Source organism: Indicator indicator, chromosome 24 (assembly GCF_027791375.1).
Source record: "Indicator indicator isolate 239-I01 chromosome 24, UM_Iind_1.1, whole genome shotgun sequence".
NCBI classification, from domain to species: Eukaryota; Metazoa; Chordata; class Aves; order Piciformes; family Indicatoridae; genus Indicator; species Indicator indicator.
The window spans coordinates 11,955,241-11,980,246 of record NC_072033.1 but is presented as its reverse complement, the minus strand read 5'-3'; the positions used below and the strand labels follow the sequence as shown (position 1 = coordinate 11,980,246).

Below are 25,006 nucleotides of genomic sequence, written 5' to 3'. Positions count from 1 at the left end.
GGATAATTGCCTGGTTTGTCCATATTTTTATATAATAATTCAGGCATTTTAGTCATCCTTGTACTTTTCCAGAATAAAAACCTGCTGCTCTTAAAAAAAAGGAGTCTGTATTTTCTCTTTTTATGCAGGGAAGGTTAGTTCATCATCACAGAGCTGATCCCAACACTGCTACAGCAGGAGGCTGTGAGAGGAGCTTTAATTTAGATATTGAACAAGATCACCCCTTTCCAGCTGTAAGCAGTCAGGGAAAAAGTCCATTGTTCATAGAATCATCTTTTGAGAATGCTCCATTCAACATTACAGTATTAGAGATGAAATCACACAAAATGTGCAAAGTGGTAGCAGCAGAGAGAATTACCACCTTTCCTGTAATCTACAGAAAGGATTAGAGGCTACAGCCGAATTTCTTTTAAACCCATCAAGTAATTCCCAGTACTGCTGGCAGAGTAGAAAACAGCCAATTTAAAACATAATGAAATCCTTATTTGAAAGCTAACAAAGCTCAACCAAAGACAACTGGTAAGTGCATGTTTTACAGTGCCCCAAACTGTCCTTAAGTGTTACATTTCCTGAGAAAACAAACCCAAGTTTACAAACATCTCACCTTCCTATTTTATGGCAGTGCTAACGAGTTTACTTTGTGATTGATCTGCTTCTCCTGCAGATCCTGAACTTCAGTTATTTCCACCAGAGAGCATTCTCTTCATTCCATAATTAACTATCTAATGCCAAACAAGACCTAGGTTTCCAGTTCAACACCCATCATGATTACAGTTTTCAAATTTTGTTGTAAAACACCTGAGACTCCAAAGGTGAACAAGAAAACAAATCTTTCCAATGCAGCAGTTCAGGACAAATCCACACACTGTGCCCCTTTGCATTTCAAAAAAACCCCAAACCATAAACCCCCCAAAATCACACAGATACAATCTAATCAAATTAGGATTTATTTTTCCTCCAGTACAGATCAGAGTGGTTGTGGTTTCTACCACTTGACTGGGTTCTGCCCTCGTGATTGTTCCGTCTTCACATAAGCATCATACAGTTCTCTCAAGTGCAAGAACAGTTCCTCCAGGTTGTCTCCCCTCAACGCAGACAAGGCAATTACCCGGTCTTCTACTCGCTCTTTAAGGAGTGGCAGATTGATCCTGGACTCTGCAAGGTCAATCTTATTCCCAATGATAACACAAGGCCTCTCAGACAATCCTTTCTTATATTGCTCCAGTTCGTATTTTAAGTCCTGCAGCTGAGTCCATGGGTGAGACACTGAGAGATCCACCACATATAAGAGAAAGTGGCAGCGTTCAATATGCCTAAGGAAGGCCATCCCAAGGCCCCTGTTTTGATGAGCACCTTTTATTAGGCCAGGAATGTCAGCAACTGCAGTGAGAGAAATGCCACAGTGAATCCAACATGTCCAACAAAAATCAAAACCACTCTTTCACTGGTCAGTGCCAAGTACTTTTAGAATTACATCTCAACACGCCACTATTAAAGCACATCTCCTGTGCAGTTCAGTTGCTCTTAGCTTTTAAATCCCCTGGATTTAGATTATTCCAGTCAGATACAGATTGCTAGCCTGGTATTAAGGGCACAGATGAGTGAATCTGAAATGGGCTTTCATTATTGTTTTGCTTGAAGTTCAATAGAATCACAGAATAGTTTGGGTTAGCATGGACCTTAAAGATCATCTAGTTCCCGTTCCTCTACCATAGGCAGGGACATCTAAGCTTCTCAAGGCCCCACCCAACACTTTGAAAACTTCAGGCTTGGAGCCTCCACATCTTCTCTGGGCAACCTGTTCCAGTGACTCGCCACCCTCATGGGGAAGAATTTCATCCTAATGTCTAATCCAAACCCAGATTCTTCCACTTTGAAGCCATTACCCTTTGTCATGTCACTCCATGCCTTTGTCAAAAGTCCCTCTCCAACTCCCTGCTGTAGACCCTTTCAATTATTGGAAGGCTGCTCTAAGGTCTCCTCAAAACCATCTCTTCTCCAGGTTGAACCACCACAACTCTCTCAGTCTGTTTTCATAGGAGAGGTGCTGCAGCCCTCTGATCATCTTTGTGGCTTCCTCTGAATGTACTCTTAACAGCCCCAAGTCCTTGTGTTGGGGGCTCCAGAACTGGACACAGTAGTTGATGTGAGGTGTCACCAGAGCTGAATAGAAGGACAGTCACCTCCCTTGATCCTCTGCCCGTTCTGTTTTTCATGCAGCAAACTGGCAAGAATTCTACAGAACTGCTAAATATCCTTCTGCAGCATTTCAAAGAACATCCCAGGTGACAAACTGCTATTCAGGTACACACAGCATACCTGCCACTTGTTCATAGTCTTGATAGTGGACAATGCCGACGTGGGGATTCAGGGTTGTGAAAGGGTAGGCAGCCACAGCTGGCCTTGCACGGGAGATGGCTCTCAGAAGCGATGATTTGCCAGCATTGGGAAAGCCCACCTGGAATAGAATCATTAAAGCCACAGTTCTGGGTTAATTCTGATTTAAAAAAACAAACAAACAAAAAAAAACCCAAAACCACAAACCAATGGAAGCTTTAGCAGACATGTCAAAAATTCTTCTAGCTTCAATATAACATTAATTTTGCAAACTTAGTTCTGAAAAGCATCCTGCTCTCCCTTTGTTCTCTCTCCTGAACATTTAATTGCTCAAAGAAAGGTCCCCTTTGTTTTGTACCACCTTCAGTATTTACCTTGTTCAGAGCCAAAAGGGTATATACTGTAAGATCTCTTTTACCCTGAAATAACATCATAACACTTTGTCCTGCACATCCTTATTTGCCTTTTCTGACTCCAATGTATTATGTTCCAAAAGAATTCAGAAGTGGCTTTGGCTCTGACTTAGTAACATAGTTTGGCCTGTAAGTAACCAGAATGACAGTTTGGGATTTTCATAGTCTTGACATCAAAGAATTAAGCTGAAACTTGGCCTTTGACAGAGAAGAATTTAAACAAACATATCCCAGAAATGAAGTTACTCTGAGATACACCAAACAGTTGACATACAATAGCTACACAGATAGTCAACAATCACCAGATGAAAGCAGATCAAATCCTAAATTCTATTTGCTGATGTCAGACACTTCAATTTCTTGTCAGAGGAAGTAAAAGAGAATATATTCATCTCAGACTTCCAAATCAGTGCCAAGAGTGTGAGAAATGGACCAGAATGACCAGTTGGTTAGAGTTAAGCGTATTGATCCACCAATTCTGTTCTTACTTTCTAAATAAACGCACAAAATTCTGCTACAGCAGAGAATCATTCTGCAGTTGAACTAGGGCAAGAACTCTTTGCAGCAAAATGTAGTTGTAACAACATCACCAGCTGGTGTTAAAACATTTCCATACCTTATGGAAATGAACACAGCTTAAACCCTAAATTGACTATCACATCTCTTTTCGCTTCAGAGGATGTTAAACCTGGAACTAACAAAGTCAAAGGTTTACTATTTGTAAAGAGAGAAATATAGGGATGAAATACAAGGTGATTTGAACTTCAGCATTTTTTTTTAAATACCAAGGAAACAAAAACTAATTTAGAAGAACTCTCCATTCTGTACTCTTCATCTGCAGACAAAGCCTATCCATCAGTGAGTCTGTTAAACACTGATCAATCTTGCACATGGCTTTCCTATATACAGCATTGATTTTAGCTAAGGCAGGATGATGTCAAGTAGCAAGAGAGTGACAGCTCTGCAAATCACTCTGGACACCTTTCTACCAAGTAACAGCAAGAAAGCATCTAGTTGCATCTCTAAGCAAGTAAGCCAAAAGGCTAACAAAAACGTTATCAAACATTATCTCTTCAGTCAGTCAAGTGTCATCCCACAATGGCAAGGATGTTGAAGAACCACAATGAGACTCACCAATCCTGCATGAGCTGTTGTCTTCAATTCCAGGTGGAGAACCCTGTCTTGACCTGGTTCTCCTGGAGTAAATAATGTTGGAGCTCGGTTTTCATTGGAAAGAAAGAAGTGATTCCCTTTCCCTCCAGCTCCTCCATAAGCTGCAACATACTCTTCACCATCCTGTGTGAGGTCAGCCACAACTTTCCCATCCTCTTTAACCAATGTGCCTACAGGGACCTTAAAGTGAAGAGAGGTGCAAGCATTACACTGGTGCTCAAAGCCTGCAGCAGAGCTGCCTTCAGCTGTTCCTTTAGCAGCCTTTGTTGAAAATCATTTCTCCATATTTTCATGCTGGGGAATCCAAAAGACAAATGTACTTCATAAGACTCACTTTATGGACCCAAATGGCACTGCCAGACATTTATACTTCATTAAAATGTTAACAGTAATATAACCCTTCTCCTTTCCTTTTATGCAAAGGAGCCTAAGCACAGTAGTGACCTAAGAAATGTATTGTAAGCGTGCACCAAAACAGACACGCTAAGGCAAAAAAAAGTCTAAAAGGAAAAAAAAAAAGTCTGCTCCTGTTCAAAAGTTCTGTGTTGTGTTTGCTCTAGGCATACAACCCCTAGAAGGAAAGAAACTACAACTGTATTTATTTTGGCCAGATGTCCAAAGTCTGATTTTTACAAGCACTTTAAAAGCAGCTTGATCTGCCTGTGTGCCAACCAGCCCTGTCTCAGCAGAGACAGCACAAGGTTTCCTGAAAAAACATACATGAGGTTCTCTCACAGTAAGGTCATCCAGCCTGAAAATCAGCAAGGTTAACACAAAGCTAACAAACCAGCATGCAACTGTAATCTGCTTACTTTAACATACACGCATGCACCATTGGCTCCGTAACAGTTTTTGCTTCCTCCTCTCTCTCCGTGAACACCCTGATAGAAGGGGAGGACTGAAGAAAGTGATTTCGTTTGGCGGTCAGCTGTGAAGCAGAACATGTGTATTTTAAACAGATGAAGAGTTAGAGAAGAGCAGCTTCTCAACTGTTCTTCCCTTGAGTACTGCATGAATTTACCATCTCAACAATAACACACCAAGGAAGACTAATACTAATATAACCTATGAAATAATTTAACTGCCTTTACTTATCTGCTTAGGTTTATTAACCACACTTTATTAACTGCCACTCTAAAATCAACTACTACAAAATATTATAGAAATTTCATTTGCTACATTGGCAGATTTTGCTGCAGGAAGCAGGAGCACCTTTATGCATCTTAAGAGTAAAATTTGATCAGAACCCAGCCTTATCATAACATAGGCAGGCCACTACAACGGATCTGTAACATATCTTGACTTTCAAATTGCTTTCTAGGGCTTGTGTCACCTACGTCCCTGTTACCACAGCTCAAAACAAAAATTAAAAAGCAAAGACATCTTACACAGAAATAATCACTTCAACATTTTTGAGTTATATTTACCATTTCCTACCATATATGCTAGTTTTGCTGAGGGGGCAGGATGGAGCGTTAAGTGACAACATGAAACAAACCAGATTTAGTGAGTTTTACCTTTCAAAATGACATGACCACCATCTCCTCCATTTCCACCATCGGGACCTCCAAATATCTTTCTGGGCTCACTATGAAAAGAATGTCCCCCTCCTCCTCCTTGTCCTCCAACCACACGCACCCTCCGGTGATCCACGAAATAGCGTGTCTGTAACAAGCATGGGGTTTGTACCCTTTAAGTATAGTTTAGCAGTCATCTCCCAAGAGGTTGATTGTTCTGCAAAACTCAGTAATAGGTAGACCTGCTGTTTTTAAGTCATGCTGAGTTCATTCAATAGCAAAACAAAATAATCTCATGCTGATTTACACTTTCTATACCCAGTGATGAAATGAAGGCAAATTTCAATCTTCTGCTAATTAAGTATTAAAGGCAAAGGATAGAAAGTATGTGCAAACATCATAAGCAGAAGAAATCTTAATATATGCCACAATTTGTTGCTCAGGGGCTCAAAAAAAATACAGCATAAAAAGAATTCCAGATCTTGGCTCTATTTCTGACATTAACATAGTATTTGACTTCTGGCAAATGAATTATACTCATTGTGTTTCAGCTTTTCTGCCAGAAGAATAGGTTTGATGATATTTAGCCATCTCTAGGAAGCTGCCTGAAATCCCCACAGGGAAATAGTAGAGAATTAGATTCACAGAGGCAGGTGAAATTGTTTACATAGTAGGATGAAAAGAGAAAGCATGACCTTGAATGTGACAACAATCTAATCATGTCATTTACTAACAGACTTCGTAGTAAAAATGAACAATAAGGGTCATTTTAATTAGACAGTGAGGGAGAAAAAGGTCTTACTGGTATTATGATATTAGTATACAAAAGCAACCCAGAAAAAAAGATTCTAACTCTTGATACTTAGAGTTAGTGCTACAACCAGTGACTTCTTAAAAAGCCTCTTTTAGAAAAGCATCTGGCACCACCACACGGTGAGAAAGGAAAGCATTGCTTTAAACTGGCAGTGATTTATTGCTCATCAGAAAACAAGATTTTGCAAAGAAATACAATCAGAAGGATGCAAAGAAAAAATTCTAGACGCCTACAATTTCTCTAAAAAAAAAAAATGCTATTTAGCACCTAACTACTATGTAAGACTATACAAACAGCGAGAAAAGCCAGTAGTTTAATTTTAAAACTATGTAAGACTTTTTGCTTTCTCGACCCATGCATGCTTTCAACCCAAGTGTTGCGGCTAAAGGCTGTTACCGCTACACAACCCCTCTGAACACTGGCAATGTCACACAGCAGACTTATTTCCTCGCTATTCAGCAAGCTTATCAGATTTTAGAAAAGTATTTCCCCACATCAAAAACATGCGTTTACTGTGAGAACAGCACGGAACAGGGAAGCTCTGCTTTCTGACGCCTGCCGGGTGGCGCCCGCCCAGCAATGTACCGACAGACACCGACAGCTGATTTACACCAGGACTTACCAGTTTCCTTTCCGAAATAATTCTTTTTTGCCTCAGCCGCCTGTTTTTCGAGCACTTCACACAGGTGGTGGAGAAAGCCGGCTGCCGGCCCTGCGCCTGAGCCACGGGGTTGAGGAGGAGGCGGAGGTGAGCCGGCCTCCACTGGCACCGGCTACCCAGCACGGCGCTGGCAGCCGCTGGGACAGCGCGGCCGCCCAGCACAGCCCAGCACCGAGGCAGCATGGCCGCCCAGCCTGGCCTAGTACCTCGGCAGCACCGTGGTGGCAGCCACCAGAACACCTGAACTCAGCACCGCGCAGCACTGCCGCAGCAGCACTACCCCGGCAGCAGCCGGGACGACTCGGCCGTGGCGCAGCCGCATCCCGTCCTTCCGCTGCGAGCCCGCCTCGCCGCGTCGGCGCAGCTGCGCCCTGTGGAGGAAGCGCGGGAAGCTGCGTTCCTCGGCCTCCGGACGTTCCTCTCCTGTCTGTCTGCAGCCCCCCCCCGGCTCCCCCTGCACCCCGGAGGCTGTGCCGCCGTGCGTCACAGCCGCTGCTCCAGGGACAGACCGGACACTGGGCTAAGTGCAAGAGACCGTGGTTCCTCATGTGCCCCAGGCTCGAACCTCCCGTCCGCAACTCGCTCCCGTGAGGGTTAAGCTAGTCCCTGAAAGCGCGGTGCTGCGCATCCCGGGGCTGAGCGGTGAGCAGGGAGGCGGGAAGCCGGTTTATGATCTTTTACCTTCAGGAGAGCGCTCAGCCTCCTGGCCTCTTGCCTCGTAACGGCGGTAGAAGTCGCTGTCTCCGCAGGGAGCCTGGAGTGAGCGGCTGCGGCAGCTGAAATAACGTCCGTGGGGCTGGGGGGGGCTGACCGAGGGCCGGGGAGTCACAGAATGGTATGGGTTGAAAAGGACCTTGCAAGGTCATGTAGTCCACCCGCTCTGGCACTAAGCAGGGACATCTGCAACTAGAGCAGGTTGCTCAGAGCCCCAGACAACCTGTCCTGGAATGGGGCATCTAGTACCTCTCTGGGTAACAGAGGTCAGCGTCTCACCATCCGCATAATAAAAACTATCTACCTTATAACTTCGCTCTTTAAAATCATCACCCTTTGTTCTGTCACGTCAGGCGCTGCTAAAAAGAATGTCCCCGTCTTTCTTACACGTTCCCCTGAAAGGCATCTTGGCCCCCTGAGGGAGTCCGAGTCCATGAGTCCTCCTGCACCATCAGGCACTGTGCCACATGTTCCCTGCTCCACATCTGTCTTTGAGATGAGCTGTTAACTACCTACATCCACTCTGCGCACACAGAGCACTTGATCTTTGCATATCAAATAATTTGCAAGCTGGGACAAGCTTTCATCATACACTATGAAGTGTAACAGAGAAGTAGGGGAGAAGGTGCAGCTTTAAAGAGCCTCCCTTCATCTGTTGCTTCCAAAGGTCTGTGTTGTAAGAAAGGTACCACCAACTGCATTTTCAGGTAATTTTTAACCTAAACAATTTTCAAGCAATTCTGTATTACAAAACAGAAAATGATACAATTAATGGAAGAAGTCAAAATGCTGGGATCACTTTGTTTCCACATTAATACATAAAAATGGACAACACATTAAATAAACATTTTGTTATTAACAATTAGAAATATTAACACCAAAAATCATGTATAAATTAGGAAATAAATGTACAAACTATTTCCAAAGTGCTCTTTCAAATACATTATATACACAACATTCAGGAAGTTCTTAATGTAAGACATTTCAGATTGATGTAATGTTGCTGTTTTAAGTGTTGCTCATATTCTCTCAAAAGTATTTCAGCACTTTAAAAAAACAAATAAAAGGCATATTTCCAAGCTGGCAAAGAGCAATATTGCATTCTTCTGGCTACCTGTAATATTAATATATCATAAAGGAAACAATCTTACTCCTTTTCTCTTCCTTGCTATTTGAGAGAACTTATTTGCATGAAAATACCAGCAGGAAAGATGAGATAAATGAGAACTGACTTTAAAAAAAAGTCTTCATATCAGTAATCAAAATTATTAATGTAGCAAGGGCAGTGCTTGGACAACATTTAATAGCAAATTCTTCAGTTGTCCAGGAAAGACTTTACAGGGAAAATAAATGTAATGAACCGAGAAATCTTGTATTTTCCTTGTGGTCTTGTTTTTTCAAAGTATAAAGTAGTAGAACTGGAAATCTCATAAAGACACCAGTTCAAACAAAGAAAAGGAGACAATCCTACAGAGGATTTATTTACTCTCTAGTGTAAATTTGCAGTTAATCTCATATTAAAAAATGCTCATGGAGTATAGTCATCCTAGCCTTTTGCCTCTGAGAAGGTTGGGCATGGTATTTTGTTCAACATTTAGATAAGCACTTTAGAAGTGCTTTTTTTTCAACACTTTATAGGAACATATAAAACTGACTAGAAGTGACTTACGTTGTTCATACTGGCTTTTACATACCACTAGGCTTTATTTCTAAATTTTTCCTCTGTAGTTATTCTCTCACTGGCTGACCCCAGTAATAGTTCCCCTCTATATGCATATTGTTTCACAATTAAAGCTGAATGTAGTTGTTTATCTGCAATAAGAAATTGATTTTTTTTTCTTTGACTTCTGAACTATTTTCTATCAAGCAACAAGAGAAAAATAAAAGTGATGGTGAGCTGTAAGAACAATAGACCAAAAAATCTGACAATATCTATGTTTATAATACTTGCTGGAAAATCTGAGCAAGGGCATTGGAAGAATCAGAAATAAAGAAGGATGCCAGCCACCTGCCTGTGAAATTTGGCATGAAAATATATATGCCTGTTATAAAATTTGTAGTTGTGTACTTAAGACTGGAGTTTTGCCAGGTGTTTTTCTCAGCTAAGTACAATATGAAGCAATATTTGATGTCTAGCAGGCTGACACTGCAGATCTCAGAACTCCTTTCTATTTTTCTTTCCACAACAGAAATACCTTAGTTTCCATGTCTATATAAAAGGTGCCTCTAGTGATTAACCTTGAATATAAGTTTTGATCTTCTTTCTGTGCTTTTTACAACAGAAACACGGATTTATGCAGGTTATTGAATTGTAAGACTTGGGTAGTTAGCCCTGGTAGGTATGGCCAAAGCTGCAGATAATTTTAGCATGTAGCATAGAACTGTCTTCGCATATGAAATGCATCCATCCCCTTATTCTTAAGAAATAAAGTTAAGAGCTGTGAATTTCAGAGACTGGCAGGTAATCTTCGATGCATTCAGTTAAAAAAGGTCAATAACCTACCCAAGGACATGTCCCTGGACTTGATATATGATGGAATGGCTTTGTGTTGAGCCAGACTGGAGAACAACCTGGCTGCTTTCTAGAACGGGGCACAACTGCGATCAATGATGCTAAAGCTATTTAGAAACATCAAGAATGGGTCAAGGAAGAGGGGTAAATGAAAAACTTCTGCGTTGTATCAACATACAGTACTATACACAGCACCAAATATCAAACCATTAAAGCATTGTCTTGTTACCAGTAGTGCACTGCTTCATATCCAGCATGAAATGAACACTGTTCACATACAGACGCTGCTTTGTGCTAAGGGGTAACCAACATATTACAATTAATCAAAACTGCCTGTACATCCAGTTCAAAAGATGGAGATACTATTGAAGGGTATCTGACACAGGGTAGTATTCTTTTATTGCTGGTAATTTCCATATTGTCCCTATAAGAAAAGAGAAAGAAAAATGTTGGCAAATAACGTGTCAGACATTTACAAACAGTAAGTTAGATAATTTCTTTTGGTCTATGGATTTTGAAAGACCCATGAAGGATCAACAATATGCCTGCACCAAATTATCAGCTGGCTTTCTATGTGGAACTAACAGCTAAATCTGCTTCTTCACAGCAGAGATTTAGAGTTTACCTGCTCGTAGCCATAAGGCCTCTGTTGCTGAGCGGATGGGCCCGTCTGAGAAGCTCTGTAACTTCCATATTGCTGCCCCTGACCCTGTTGGTAGCTGGAATACTGTGAAGAGGCTCCTTGTGCAGGACCTGAGAAGGCAGTGAAATGTATTACTATGGCTTGATTTGCTAGCAGTGGGTTCTTATGGTTAACATAGTGTGATGGGAACAAAGTTCTATGAGTGCAAACTGTGAGTAAATTAGTAAATTTTGCTTAGACCTCCCCTCTCACTTTAGACTGGGAAAAGTTCACACTAATAATGACATAGTCACAGTGCTGTCAACTTCAGTTTAGGTTTTCAGCTTTGCTCAGAAAATCTGATATGTTTTCAAGTGATTTGCTTCTCTGAAATCTGGATTGGCCCAGCCCAATATTACCTAGATGCAAGCTACCTGCCTTTATTTTAGTAACAACTGCATGTTTAACTTCTTGTTTTAACCTGCCTGTGCCCTGTAAGCACTGCTGACCAGGCACAACCTGAGAAATCTCTTTGATCATGTAAATCAGACCTACAGCTGCATGGGGATATTGATTTCCTTTCATTTGTATTGTGTGTATAGCAGCCAGTGTGCACTTTCCTTTTAGCATTATTGGTGGATTTGTATGAAGGAGAACCTTTATAAAGAGGAAGCCAAGTTTTAAGGTCATAAACTGAATTTTTGGTTTAATTTCACAAAATGTATCTGGTCTGAGTGGTCCAATCTACTAGTGCTGCAAAGTCAGATGCTAATTATTTTATTGACTTTTTAGGCATGTGGCTTCTATTTCATGTGATCTTACATTGCTAAAGCAGGTTTTCTGTTTATGTCAACGTCAATTCATAGACTCACAGATTCATAGAATGGTTTAGGTTGGAAGGGGCCTTGATTTATCCAGTTTGGTTAAAATTGACAATTCAAGGTCAAGTACTATCACATCTGGAGATGAACCAGAAGTCCCTTGCACTGAAGCTAGGATTTAGATCAATCCCATTTCTCTGGCACATGTTTCTGTAATAAATAACCTCAATGGTTTCTTTCTCCCAAAGGCTAAGGAAACATGCAAGCTGCCTCCATTTGGTCAAAAAACTCTGAGACAGTCATCAGACTCAGAGTCTCGTGATGGCAGTGGGGAGATCTGCCACTGGTGACCTGAAGGGTTTGAAAGCTCTGTGCCAGTGTTATCTACATGTTTACAGCACTTCCACTTCTCTATTTTCACCTCAGTCCCTCACCAAATAATAACCCCTGCTGTGATGCTGCAAGAAATCTGCATGGGGGAGTAGTAATTCTCTAGACTGTTGATGTTAGTTTCTCCTGTCACTGTTAGATGTGTGGAAGGTTCAGGCAGTGATCTGCTGCAGATGCTTAGCAGGAAGTCAACAGGAGGCAAAAGTATCTTTTCAAACTTAGCAACTCTCTTTCAAAACAGAGAGGGATTCAGCATGCTAACATACAGTATGGAATGCAGTACTACAGTAAGAGATGTTACTGCCCAGAATCCCTCTTTATGTCACTCTCTTTGGCTAGTTTTGGTATGTGGATGTCCAAGGTTAATCAAGGAAATGTCTTAAAGGATATTTTAGTTTAGGATTGGAGGTGTCAGGATGAAATACTGCAGACACTTGACTGGTCAGTGACAGTTTTCTTACCATATCCTTGCTGTTGTCCTGGGTAACTTTGTTGATTTGGGTATTGCTGCTGGGAATATGTTTGCTGTTGTGCAGCTCCCTGTTGGTATCCTGCCTGCTGCTGGCTGTACTGGGAATTTCCTAAAGAGGGAAAAATTGAGGAGTTTGGTTAAAGCTGAGGCATGTATTTCACTGTGGATCATAAGGAAAAGAAAGGTGTGAGGAGCCTTGGTCTGAAACTTACAGACAAGTACTCTTTTCAGACATAGGTAATTACATTTTGCCAATGAGGATGTTTATTTCTTCAGTGAATTTTAATTCTTTTGAACAGGAGAGAGTTGTTCATTTATACACATCAGTAAACAATCAAATGCAGCAGTTTCCCAAAGGATTTTTTCTTTTACCCCAGGAGTGTTTCAGAAAAAAAAACAGTCACAAAGATAAGGATGTCAGGGTAAACAGCTGGCTTCCCAAAAAGCTCTCCCACTGCACTTCCTTCTAGATAATTATGTTTATTCATATGTCCCAGAAAGACTTAGCTAGTTGTCACTGGTATTTATTTAAACATCTTTGACGAAAATTCCATTTGCACTATCTTGAAACAACAAAATGAATTATACAGAGGTCATTGCTTTTCCTAAATGCCACCTTGCTGTATCATAATTAAGTTCATATTTTTGCAGTTAATTTAGAGTTCAGGTATTAATTAATATTATCACTGAATTTACTGATGTGCTACCATCTAGAGTTTTTTAATAGCAGAATTGTTAACTCATAGTATTGTTTTTTCAAAGATCAGCTTAATTTAACCCTTTGTTTTTTGCAATTTGTGAATCAGTTAAGATTGCTGCTGTATGAACCAGCAGACTTTCTTACTTCAGAGAATTTTCCACTTTTGGCTCTTTTTTTCCAGCTCTGAACCCTATTTCTAAGTATAGAACACTAGTTTACCTCTGTCAGCATAACCTTTTATGTTAACACATCCACTTTTATTTGCATTATATAAAATATTTGTTAAACAGTCTTGCAGAAGTGGTGGATCCTGATATCCTAGAAGTCTTTTCTCTTACTGCAACAAAAAAATCACTATCCATAGCTGTAATTCCAGCAGGCTCAGGTATAACCGGGGATATTTTTCTTAATGGATAATGGAACTACACAGAAGTTGTTAGTGATCCCCAGTGCTGCACAGCACAACTACCTCACAATACAGTTACTGACACGAGTCTGTGACAGCCTCACTATAAACCATGCTATATTCTAGCTAAATTCTATTTCTTGGCCATTCCTTAAGTAACGGCTAAGTAGCAGTTCGTGATGCAGAAATTGCAAGTCATATTTCTACATTTGAGCTCTGGTTTACAAAGATTGCCAATGTATTTTCCTACCTCCTTCATAATAGTGTTGTGTAGAGTCATCAAATGACCTGTCATAGCTCTGCTCAGTATAGGATGACTGCTGATAGGCATAATCACCATGTCCTGCAAAGAGTGGTCAGATACAGTGTTAATATAACTAGAAATATATTGCTGAAGAATATATTATGAAGCTGCTTGTGCACAAAGATGAGGCTAAGAGGAAACACAGACCCCTCAGGTAGGAGGCCAAATACATAGCAAGGAAAGACACCTGGGGATAAATCTCATGTGTTCATTAATCCATACTTGGCTTTGTGCTCTTTGAAGCAGCGTGGATGGCAGGATGCGCTGATGCGTGTGTTTGTGCACCAGCCTCCCATGCCTTGGGATTAGAATTTTCTAGCATTTAAAATGGAAATGAATTGTAATGGGTTTGCCATGCCCTTGGATGTGGCAGTCACACTGGTCTCCACTTTATCAGCGTCACAGTGACTGCAGCTCAGAGGAATTACCATCTGGGTAGTATTGCTGATTCATGGGTTCTGAGGAGCCTTGCCCATGGCTGTACTGTTCACTGTAATATTCTTCCTGACCCATGTACTGCTGGGAGGAACCTGCAAGGCAAAGACAAGAAAGAGCAAACTGAGCCCAGACACCCCTAAGGGATAGCTTTTTCTTATCTATTTTTTCTTTAAGAAAACAGTGTTTACACCCGAATAAGCAGACAAGTTATCTAAGTTGAGAGCAGTTTCAAAGATGCTCTGCTCATGAGAAAAAGGAAATACAGTTGTATTCTCAGAAATGGTGCAGTCACATGTGTCAGTAACATGTCCTAAACTCACTCTGTGGCAATTCCAACCATAATGGCTACATTTCATCTACTAATCGGAGTTCTTAGAAATCTCAGCAATGCATTCCATGCTCAAGAACCCAGACAGAATTATATCTATTCTAATTAATGTATGAATTTGTTTCCTAGCAAAATTCAGTTTATGTTACAATCAGCCTAGCAGCTTCATTACCTGTTAGAACTTTTCCCAGAGAGGTCTTAGAGCACAGTGGTTATCCTCTGGCATTTTCCTCCCCTTGGTCTAATTTTTCATACTAATTGCTGGCAAACTACATCTTCTTTGCAGAAATGTTCTGTGTGTTCCTTGTTAACTGTGCCACGTGTGGTCGGTACGATACCATTTGAAACAACTGAAAAGATTCCCAGTGGCTTGAGTGAGCTGTGTATCAAATCATCTTTTCATTAGAGATAGATGATCCCTTCTAGAAAGAATTAATTTCATAAATCCCTTAAATAGATAAATCTTAAGAAGAGATTAACGTTTGCCTGATGGTCAAGATCCTTCCACGATTTGAGGTTTCCTCTGTTCCTGGATGGAATTTGCTGTTCATAAACGTGACTTGGAAATCTTGTTGATTTACTTACCCCACAGGAGGGACTGCATGTGATCAATCTCCTAATAACTATCTCAATAATCTAATACTAGATCTTACCTTGCTGTGAAGCTCTGTAAGGGCCCATTGGTCGCTGCCCCATCATGCTGTTGCCTTGGTTGCTCTGACTCATCATGGCAATGGAGGACTGCCCCTGGTAGTGCTGGCTGCCACCTTGCGCCGAGTTGTAATGTGACGTTGCTGCTTGCTGGTGCATCATGGAGACTACAATGTAGATGGAAAACACTGTTTTCTGACAGGATGCGACAGTTTTCTCCCTAGTCTCTTTGGAAACAAGTTAAAACCTTCAACTAATGTGCACCCTCCTAATTCTGTGGATTTTCCACAGGGGGAGATGTTTTCCTAATACATGCGTGTACCTCTTCTGCACTGTGATGCAGAAAGGATGTTACTGCACGGTGAGTTCTCACCCTTTGCTTCAGTAAGACTTTAAAAATGCATCTAGCCTTGATTATTGTTAGGTTATTTAAAATAATATAATAATTGTTACAGTAGGATCTAAGAAAGAAATAAGAACCGATGCTTGTTCCTCTCTATCTCCTGACTAATTCATTGCTACATTTCTTTTATAATCAACTCTTTCTTGTAATTCCATCTTATTAAATACCTGATGGTTATACAATGTAAATAAACTGACATTCTAAGATTTGATCTCTAAATTTCGTATTGTTGTAAAGAATTCTTAAGGATTGGACCTCCCTTCAATACTCAGTAGCAAACATATTTACAAATCAAGGGATTGATTCTGAGTTGTGTGTTTGTGTCTCTATGCCCTGCAAGCAGTGTGAAGTATCAATAAAATAACAAGAGTGTGGCAGTAATGTACAAACAGTAAATGTGTAACACTCCTTGGCAGGCCCTTTCAGCAAGGATAAAGGTGCTGCTCAGATCCCTCCCACAGTTGTGGGAATCTGCTGCCAGAGGGTATCAGATAGTACTGCTGCACTTTTAGCTCACCCTCCTTTCCCCAACTCCTTCTAACCACAGCAAGGTGGTGTGAGGTAAAGCAAGTCTGAAACTGTTCTGACACTGGGGCCTGACACCTTGAAATTCAGAGATGTCTTAAAGCTGTCTTTTCCTCTTGTATGTTTGTGGCTGTCTACTGAAAATATTTACAGAACATATTCATGTGTGGTAAACCTCTGAGGTCACTGAAAAGTCAAATTGGCCCAGAAGGAGGAAGAGGGAGTTTACCTGGATTAGACTGCATGTTGATGTTTGTTCGAGAGACATAATTGCCTATTGACCCCTGGCCTTGCATTGGCACGTTCTGAGATGCAGGCACTGTATGGCTATAACCAGGCCCAGTTCCATGACTGCTGACAGTCATACTCAGAGAGGTTGTGGGCATAGTGTTCTGGCCTGACTGCTGCATAGACACATGATTAGGACCTAGAAAAATTAAAGAGAGCAAGAAGAAAATCTGTGCTATTATTGGCAATGTACAGTGACCATTAAAGCCCTCGCAGCCTTTCTGAAATACCTGATGATAAGGCAAAACAAAACAAAAATTTCCTCATTAATCTATTATCTACAGACAAAATAAAACTGCCTACAGCTTCCTCTATGGCAGCCAGATCCAGGCTGTACAGAGCTACAGACAAGAAGAACAAAACTAGCAGCAATGCCCTTAGAGGCAGCAGAACAAATTTCAGCAATTTCAGATACTCCAGAAAACACATGGACTCTGGAAACATCCCAGCAGTTTCAGATACTCCAGAAAACACATGGACTCTGGAAACAACCCAAGCCTTCTGAAATTTGTCCTTTCCCTGCTCAGTGCTGCTGTGCACTCCCCTTCCCCTTCACACCGAAGAGAACAATGGGAAAGCACAGTAGTTGCTGAGAAACACTTTGCACATTTCTGCATCCATTCAGTTCTCACAAGTGTGAATTGTCTGTGCATATTTATCCCTAATTTCTAAAAACCACTGTCCAATAATATTTGACTGGTGTAAACCAATTTCTCAGTCTCAAAGTCTCTCTACACATCCGGACTGTTGTGTCACACAGCATGACTGTGCTAACTTGTTTCTAGCTGGCACAGAGACAGCAGTGGTAGAGGCTGGCAGCCAAGGGGAGTGTCCCCAGGCCCAGGGGTGTAAAGGTGCCATTCTCCCAGGGGGTACTACCAGCAGAACACGTGCCAACACTGCTGCTAACTCAGCTACTCGGACAAGGCAAGCTGCTACGCCCCCAGTCACACCTTCCTTCTGAACTGTAGCTGTGTCCTCAGTCTGGCTTCCAGTGCACTGATATTCCCAATCTACAATACCTGGCACTACCCAGGTGACAAACTCTCAGTGAGAGGGCAGAGAGTGAACTACCTTGAGATCCCCACAACTCAGCCTGGGCTTTTACTACTGAGTTAGGGCAAAAAAGAGGTAAACTTGCAGTAGGAGGCAAACTGGCCTGGCTGCTTCTGTTTTGCAGATGACTCAAGTCTTCAGGACTGCCACTCTGGTTCTTCTAATCAACGCTAAACTACTAAAGGGAACTGGAGGGTGGGGGGCAACTAAGAGGAACCAGAAACAATATCACTGAAAATGGAGATTCCTAGTAACACAAAACACTTATTAGAATACTAACACTATGTAATAGTTCTTTCAAAATGAAGGCCCAGATAAATTGAGTAAATTCACTTCACAGGCTGTAACAGTTTAAAGTCCCTCACCCATCAGTTTCAAAGGTACTATCAACTTGACCACAAATGGGTTTTTAAAAAGTCAGCAGTAATTTCACGGCTTGCATCTGCTCTTGAGTCCTGCTGCCAAGGCCTGTGATTTTACAATCAGATATTTCTATTTATAGAAACTGTTTTCCCTCTATGTCACACTGGGAAAGCCCCACAGAAAAAATAAGTGATGAAAGAACTATGTACGACAAAATAAACAGATTATTCATACCATAAAATGCACAGAGTAAAAACATATTTAAAAATAAAAAATGGTGCTTTTAATTAGTTTAGTTTAGTTGCAGGTCCAAAACCAAATAGACAAAGCATATTATCTTATTGATATGAGATGCCTGTGCAAACTCTTTGGCTATGAGAATCTCTGCAAGCTTCTGTAGAGGACAAAGACTGACACAGCACCAAATTATTTTTACAGAGGCATGTATCCTGCAAGGTTTTTGTAATCTGAAGACTGGGTTCTGTGGTTAGTCATGCAAGCAATTCCATTTTACCCTGTCTAGCCCCACCACTTTCAAGATAAAAATACCACAATATCTATTGTTTCATGCTAAAAACTTGGATGCAGCTTTATTCAGTGATTTTCATTATGCATTTTAAACAAACTGTGTTTAATTTCCCCTGTAGAAATACTAATAGACTGGAGAGTGGCAGAAGCCAACATCATTACTGACTGTAGCCATTTTGTGATGATTTCAGCATGTGCCTGAAATCCCCATATGCCTGAAAGGTGAGTTAGGAGAGGTCTTTTACAGCTCTCTAAGTATATTCTGCATTAATGATTTAGTTGCTAAGCAACAGCAAAGCAGCACAAAGGGGACTGAAGCTCACCATTGCTAATCTGACTCTGCATGAGGGAGGAAGGAGGCAGGCCCGTCCCAATCGCATCGCTGAGATTGCTCTGTGAATGGAGAGATTGGTTGGATGCACTCTGAGTCATTCCTCCTGGGCCCAAGTTTATGTTTTGCGTTGGTGGCTGCAAATAACAAGGAGGAGAAGCAAATTTTTGGTTAGGTTTTTTAATTAGAAAAACAATCACCCCCAGATTAGCTTGACTATGACTAAAAACTGCCTCAGCTAAGTATGTGCTTCTTTTGCTTTTAGGGCTTGTTTGCATAAACCTTCTTCTTCATTTGACTACTCTGTGAACGACATCCAGCTTGATATGGAGAAGCCAGCAGGGAGCACAGTGGAGATCTTAAAATTGTGCTTTTAACAGAGTCTGGCTTCTGTGCCCATTCTTCCGTACTTACATGAATTTCATTTTGTGCTGGTCAGAGCATAACTGCTGAGGGGAGATACATTAGCAGAGGCAACACAGGAGCATGTTGACAAATTGACCTTTGTCAAGCATAAAGCTATGCTGTATTTTGTGTGGTACCTCCAAAATCAATCCATTTAGCAAGAGTAACACAGTGTTTAAAGACAACCCAATACTCAAATGCTGAGTTGGATTTTTTATAGCAGCATTTTTTTTTCCTGAGTAAAGAATACAGTAAGAATAGGTAAAGAATAATGGATCTGGAACAGAAGGAGGCTGTTCAGATCTGTGCCACTGCTCCATTTATAGTATACAGAATTTGAGCTATGGGGACAGAGGTTAACACAAATGTCCCAAAGAATGCATTTTAAACACAGTAAAGTAACTTTTGATTTGGTTAGTGGCCTGGTTGACCACTCCAAAACTTTTAGCTGGAAAAAGCCTGGTTTATTGCCAGTGATCAGTAACAGAATCAAAGAACATTTCCCTCTGGCATAGTCAATATATCTGATGGTAGCACTGGTACTTACAGCAGGAAGCAAGGACTGCATATTCTGGTTAGAATCTGCTATTGTTGCCAAGTAAACCAGGTTTCTGTGCAAGATTTGTTGGTATCTACAGAACAAGGAGCAAAGCTTATTTGGAAAGGGTTAACAGTACAGAACATTCCAAACCCTTATCTTTTTTTTCTTTTTTCCAAATGATTATTAAATTACATTAGCCTACTTTTCATCCGTCCTAATAAATAGCTACAGTAACGACCTCTATCTGCACTGTCATACTGTTCACCAAGGATCAGCAGGTTCAACACCTCTTTTACAAATGGGTCAACTTGGGGGAAGGGAAAGGTAAAACACACTCTGTTGTGAAAGCACTTTGAGTGAACTGTGAAGCTGGGACCTCAGCCTTTGAGAACTGACACCCGACAGCTGCTCTAACGATTAGCCACTTTCTCTTCCTCTCTTTAACAAGGATCCTAGTAGCAATGAAATTTCAGAACTCCAAACACTGAACCTGTGTGTCCTGCCAGCAAGATGAGAAGAACAAAATCTTTTTCAAGAGTGCTCTAACTGGAGTGTTTACTCAAGTAAGCACTGCCAGAACCATTTACACTTCTTCACAGTTCTTGAACTGGAAAAGCTCATCATAAAGAAGAGGAGAGCTTCCAAAAGCAATCCAACAGCTGTGCCACTCAAAAAGGTAAAAAGGCAAACATTTGGAAACAGGGAAGGTTCCAAGAATGCGAGAGAAAATTATTTTTGTGGCATGAGTTGTCTCCTGATAAGGGGAAAACTGCTGGGAAGTGGGCAAAGGTATCCTTTTTTGACAGGTTTTTGGAAAGTGCAGCTTTCTGGGTTTGACCCCAAAGGTGACCTTTCATGGGGTGAACTGGCTACTCTTCCTGACTGAGATTTAACCCCTGGAGTTTATAAAAACATTTTGCTTTCAAGATTAGGAATAGTAAACTGTGACACAAACTGTCACGTCTACATCCATATTGGTTTAGCCCTAGATAACCACAGGGCTGATCCTTAACATTTAATTACTTTCTGATGAAAATCTGTTATTAACTTTGTGCCTGATTCTGCTTGCCTTTAGTGAACATGCATACAGCAAGCGATCCAATAACCAGAATTGTTTCCAGTTATTTTAATAAATGATCTGTTAGAAATACTGTGAATACTAAATACTCAAATACTTCAGTAAAATGTTCCAGGAACAAGCCACATGCAAGTGATTCTGAAAAAAAATAGTCCAAGTATTTTCTCAGTGATCAATAAGCAGAACTGCTCCTGAGAAAAAGCACACCAAAAATTTCTAACACAACCCAAAACTCACAATACTCACTGAGTACATTCTGCAGTTTTCCCCTTGCTCTGATAATCCATAATACATTGTATTAGGTGGTGATTTTCATCTAGCATCTGCATAAAAGAAATATGATCAAAACACGTTACTAGGAGGATCCAAATAAAGTCCCATGCTGGTGTGATGCTCCACATTCAACCTTCTTGGCAGTGGAAGGTGTTTGTGCAGTTTTGTTGCCTTGGGATATTACAAAGTACCTACATGTGACTTAGTTGAGCCACAAGACTGTGCTTTTCAGATCATTTATTTGTGAACAGCTATCTTTGGAGGAGGCAGTTCAAACAGCCACAGTTAATGAACTTACCTTTTATGCTCCTTAAATAGCAGGTAGATCTTTATGCTGAAAAAGGAAAACACTTTCACTCTGAAATACCTCTGCCTCTTTCTAAAACATCACCCAACCCCTTCCAGAACTCTGGATTTGACTAACATACCTACTTCCAAATTACAAACACACTTTCAAACAATTTGAACCTATTATTTTCCTGCACAGGAGTGGGGTGTGCAGACTGCTGAACCTGATGGTGCAGAAAATTGGCACTGCTGGATCTACTGAAACCACATTTAAGAGAATTACATCCCCATATGTCCTTTTGGATAGTTCAGTTCTACCTAATACATGGAGAACTTAAAATGAAAGCACACAGTAATTGTCATCAGTTAGTTGATGTGTGTCAGTGGCTGCCACCTTGGCTCCACTCGGTAAATTTTAGCGACAGACTTGTCCCAAGATCAGAGCTGCTGGACAAAATGACCACTGACCTTTATTTAATGAACTTGTAATACATTTAAAATATCCCTTGATTTAGTTGAAAAATTCCTATACAATAGTTTGTCTCTTTCCCCAGCTTTCCTGTGAATGAAGCAAGTTTCTGCAGGTGAATGGGTGCAAAAGTAACAGCAGCATTTACAAACTCTGGCAAAAGTGCCCTACGTAAAGCAGTTTGTAAGCACCACTGCTGTCGAGTACAAGACTGGGCCTTTGAACCACTGCGTCATCAGGATGGAAGAACTCTTGAGAGGAGTCATGTTTTCGTATGAATTAAATGTGGATTGATCTGTGTAGGTATGTGCTCTGGTCAGAACAAATTCTTGACCTGTTGAGATGCAAGGGGTGATGAAGAAAATGAGCAGAAGGGTCTTTGTGACGTGATTGCAGTCTAGCTGGTCAGTGCCTTGGAGAACTCAGCTCATCATTCTGGCTCGTCATTTGCACGCTGGTCTTCCCTTTGCTGGACACCCTTGTCCATCACAGGCTCTGACTGCTGGTACTGGCAGTGATTCCCTGCAGCAGCTCCAGCCAGCAAGGTCTGAGCAGCAGAGGTGCTGCTGTGGCCTGCGCAGCATGTCGGACGCTGCTCTCCAGCGCTGACAGGGGATGTCAGGATGGTGTCAGTCAAGAATCCATGTTCTCCTGCATGTGTGCCTGTGCTCACATGGCAACCCGAGCACAGCATATCATTTTAGGGGAAAATACTCCTGCTGATTCACAGTGCAGCTCTTTGTTTCCTGCTCTGTACTCACTGTCGGACAGAATTTTCACCTGTGTCAGTGGAAATTCTGCACAGAGAATTAGCAAAGAACACAACCCTTTTCTTTTTCACTTTCCACAGCAAATACCACTGGCAACATTTTCATATTCAGTTATGATTTGTACTCAGCAGCAAGAGTCCAAGCAACATTACAGATCTCTTTGTCAGAAAAGGGCTATCTTTCTACAGTTAGCTGAAGAACATTTTGCCTCCTGAAAAAGGAATTGGGAAGAGCTCATTTCCCAGCTTAATCGAAAAAAAAAAAAAAAGACCAGGTTCTGATCTCCATTACAGAGAAAAAAATTAAGTTTGCTGCCTTGTAGATGCTATTTGATGAAGTATTTTAAAGCACCATCATTGCTACTGTATTGTCAAAGCTCCAACTTCCTCCATGTGATATCTGTTTTAGGAATAGTTGATACTGGAATAATAACAGCTTTGCAAGGCTATCAAAATTGAATTAATAAACAAAAATAAGCTGCTTATATAGTACAAAAGCAAATCAAAATAGTATTTTTTCTAGTGAAATTTGTATGTGTACTAAAGAGCTAATTTTTATGAAGTTTTTTTAATTCCTAGCCCAGCACCTGCTCCTTCTCTCACTGCCCCATTTCTTGGCTGCAAAGCCCACCCAGTTCCTGTGCCTGCAAGTCTCCCCCTCAGCATCACAACTTGTCAAAACAAAAATCACTGCCAACAGCCCAACAGTGATGAACAGTCCTGAAGTAACATGCCAGCAAATGTACCCAAGATGGCAAATGTTTTTACACATTATTTGTAATGAAATAATATTGTGAAGCTTCCATAAAGTTTATGAATATGCAAAAAAGGAAAGGGCTTGAAAATCAAACTGAAGATATTTTGGCTGCCCTTTGTCTGTGGCTAGTCACAGATTTAAGTACAAACTGCCTGAATTGTGAAATTCTGTCCTAACCCAAACCAACCTGGAGGTAGGAGAAAAACTTACCCACTGAGCCTGACATATTTTAGTACTTAAACCAGTTCACAATACCACATGTGCTGCAAGAGCTACACAAAATGGACTTAGTTTCCAGCCTCCTACGATTCCAGTCACCTGTTCAGTCTCTCGTGGCAGTTTGTTCTGCCTTAACCTCTGTTCTGTTACAGCCTTACACTGAGGTTTCCGCCCCCCCCCCCCACCCCGAGAGTCATAAATTAGCACCAGGTAATGGCTTGGCTGCAAACCCCACTGATGAGCAGTTAATTGCTGTATGAGCAATGACACTTCTTCACTGGTCACTCCAAGAGGACCACGCAGAACATACACACCTGGCTGCCACCACGCCGCACGACCCCACATCAACAAAACACCTAGGCGGTGGGGAACGCGCCAAGAACACGGTAGGAGTACAAATGACAAATAGCGGTCAAAGTAAAACCATGCATGTTCTTTATTGACATTTCCAGCCTCTTCCTCACTGACCGTCACCTGCTGCAGAAGGAAAGGGTATCGGGCATGTGTGCACAGTCCCTGCTGCCAACCCTGCGGAATGGGAGACAATAACTTCCCAACTAAGAGCCTTCTGCTCTGGCCTCCACGAGAGACCGACGCAGAGGTCTCCTCTCCAGAGAAAACCTTCCAAAACCTTTGTTTGTCACTAAACGTCAATAAACACATCACAAATAATGGCAATAGTGTATGAAAAATACCGGTGGTCGGTGCTCCCTCTATCTTCTGAGAGATTAAAATTCTGCATCCAAGTACAAAAGAAAACCCTTGCAAATCCAGGATTTTATTGTAATTAATTCTGGAGATTGGCTTTTTTGAGAGGGGGCAGAAGCTGACATACCATCAGAAATGAATCATGTATTTGCATATTTTATTCCATTTTCCCGATGTATTATTGGCAGCTTTCCTCCCCTTTGCGAGCAGCAGACCCCGTTGCCATCCCAATTTTATTCCCCAAGTCCTCTCGCTCTGTCTTTGCAGTGATCTGAACACCTTTGCTTTGTTCCACCTCCTCCACCTCCACCTCCTCCTCCTTCCCCCACCTCTCTCTCCAGCTGTCCATCTCTGCAGACCTCGTAAATTCACTAGTTTTCCTGCTCGCCCTAGAAATCAGCCTCCTTCCTCCGCTGCGGGAGCATGGACGGAATAAACGTCTAGAATTGTCTGTAGAAAAGCATGCTCTTTTACCTTCTGGATAGTTTGCTGGGTGACCTCCCCTTTGCCTCTTGGGCGAGCAGAAGCAAAGGCAACCGACATGCTGGGGCTTTTTTTATGTGTCTATAATATATCGGTTCCCGGCTCTAATAATATTGTTATTATCTGGCTGCTATTGCCGTGCACGGATTCTCCGCAGTGCACGGCGAGGGGAGCCCGGCGCAGATGGTACGATCTGCGCCCCGCAATCAGCCGCCGCCACCGCACCCCCGGCCCGCCACGCACCGCCCT

The 25,006-nt window shown here is 41.6% G+C and overlaps 2 protein-coding genes across 2 annotated transcripts; both read right to left on the bottom strand.

The window, feature by feature from the left end:
- Nucleotides 1-961: 961 nt before the first annotated feature.
- Nucleotides 962-7,098, bottom strand: MTG2 (mitochondrial ribosome associated GTPase 2). Its single transcript, XM_054391741.1, has 6 exons — nucleotides 6,877-7,098; nucleotides 5,441-5,588; nucleotides 4,736-4,851; nucleotides 3,885-4,103; nucleotides 2,320-2,458; nucleotides 962-1,380 (listed from the first exon to the last, which is right to left on the bottom strand). Exons 1-6 carry the CDS (start codon nucleotides 7,096-7,098, stop codon nucleotides 986-988), a joined length of 1,239 nt encoding a protein of 412 aa, XP_054247716.1. The 3' UTR covers nucleotides 962-985.
- A 3,440-nt stretch (nucleotides 7,099-10,538) lies between these two features.
- Nucleotides 10,539-24,817, bottom strand: SS18L1 (SS18L1 subunit of BAF chromatin remodeling complex). The gene is made up of 11 exons (XM_054391867.1): nucleotides 24,749-24,817; nucleotides 21,038-21,114; nucleotides 19,720-19,804; nucleotides 18,760-18,904; nucleotides 16,431-16,628; nucleotides 15,276-15,440; nucleotides 14,285-14,386; nucleotides 13,803-13,895; nucleotides 12,436-12,555; nucleotides 10,767-10,894; nucleotides 10,539-10,565 (listed from the first exon to the last, which is right to left on the bottom strand). Exons 1-11 carry the CDS (start codon nucleotides 24,815-24,817, stop codon nucleotides 10,539-10,541), a joined length of 1,209 nt encoding a protein of 402 aa, XP_054247842.1.
- Between the last annotated feature and the right edge of the window lie 189 nt (nucleotides 24,818-25,006).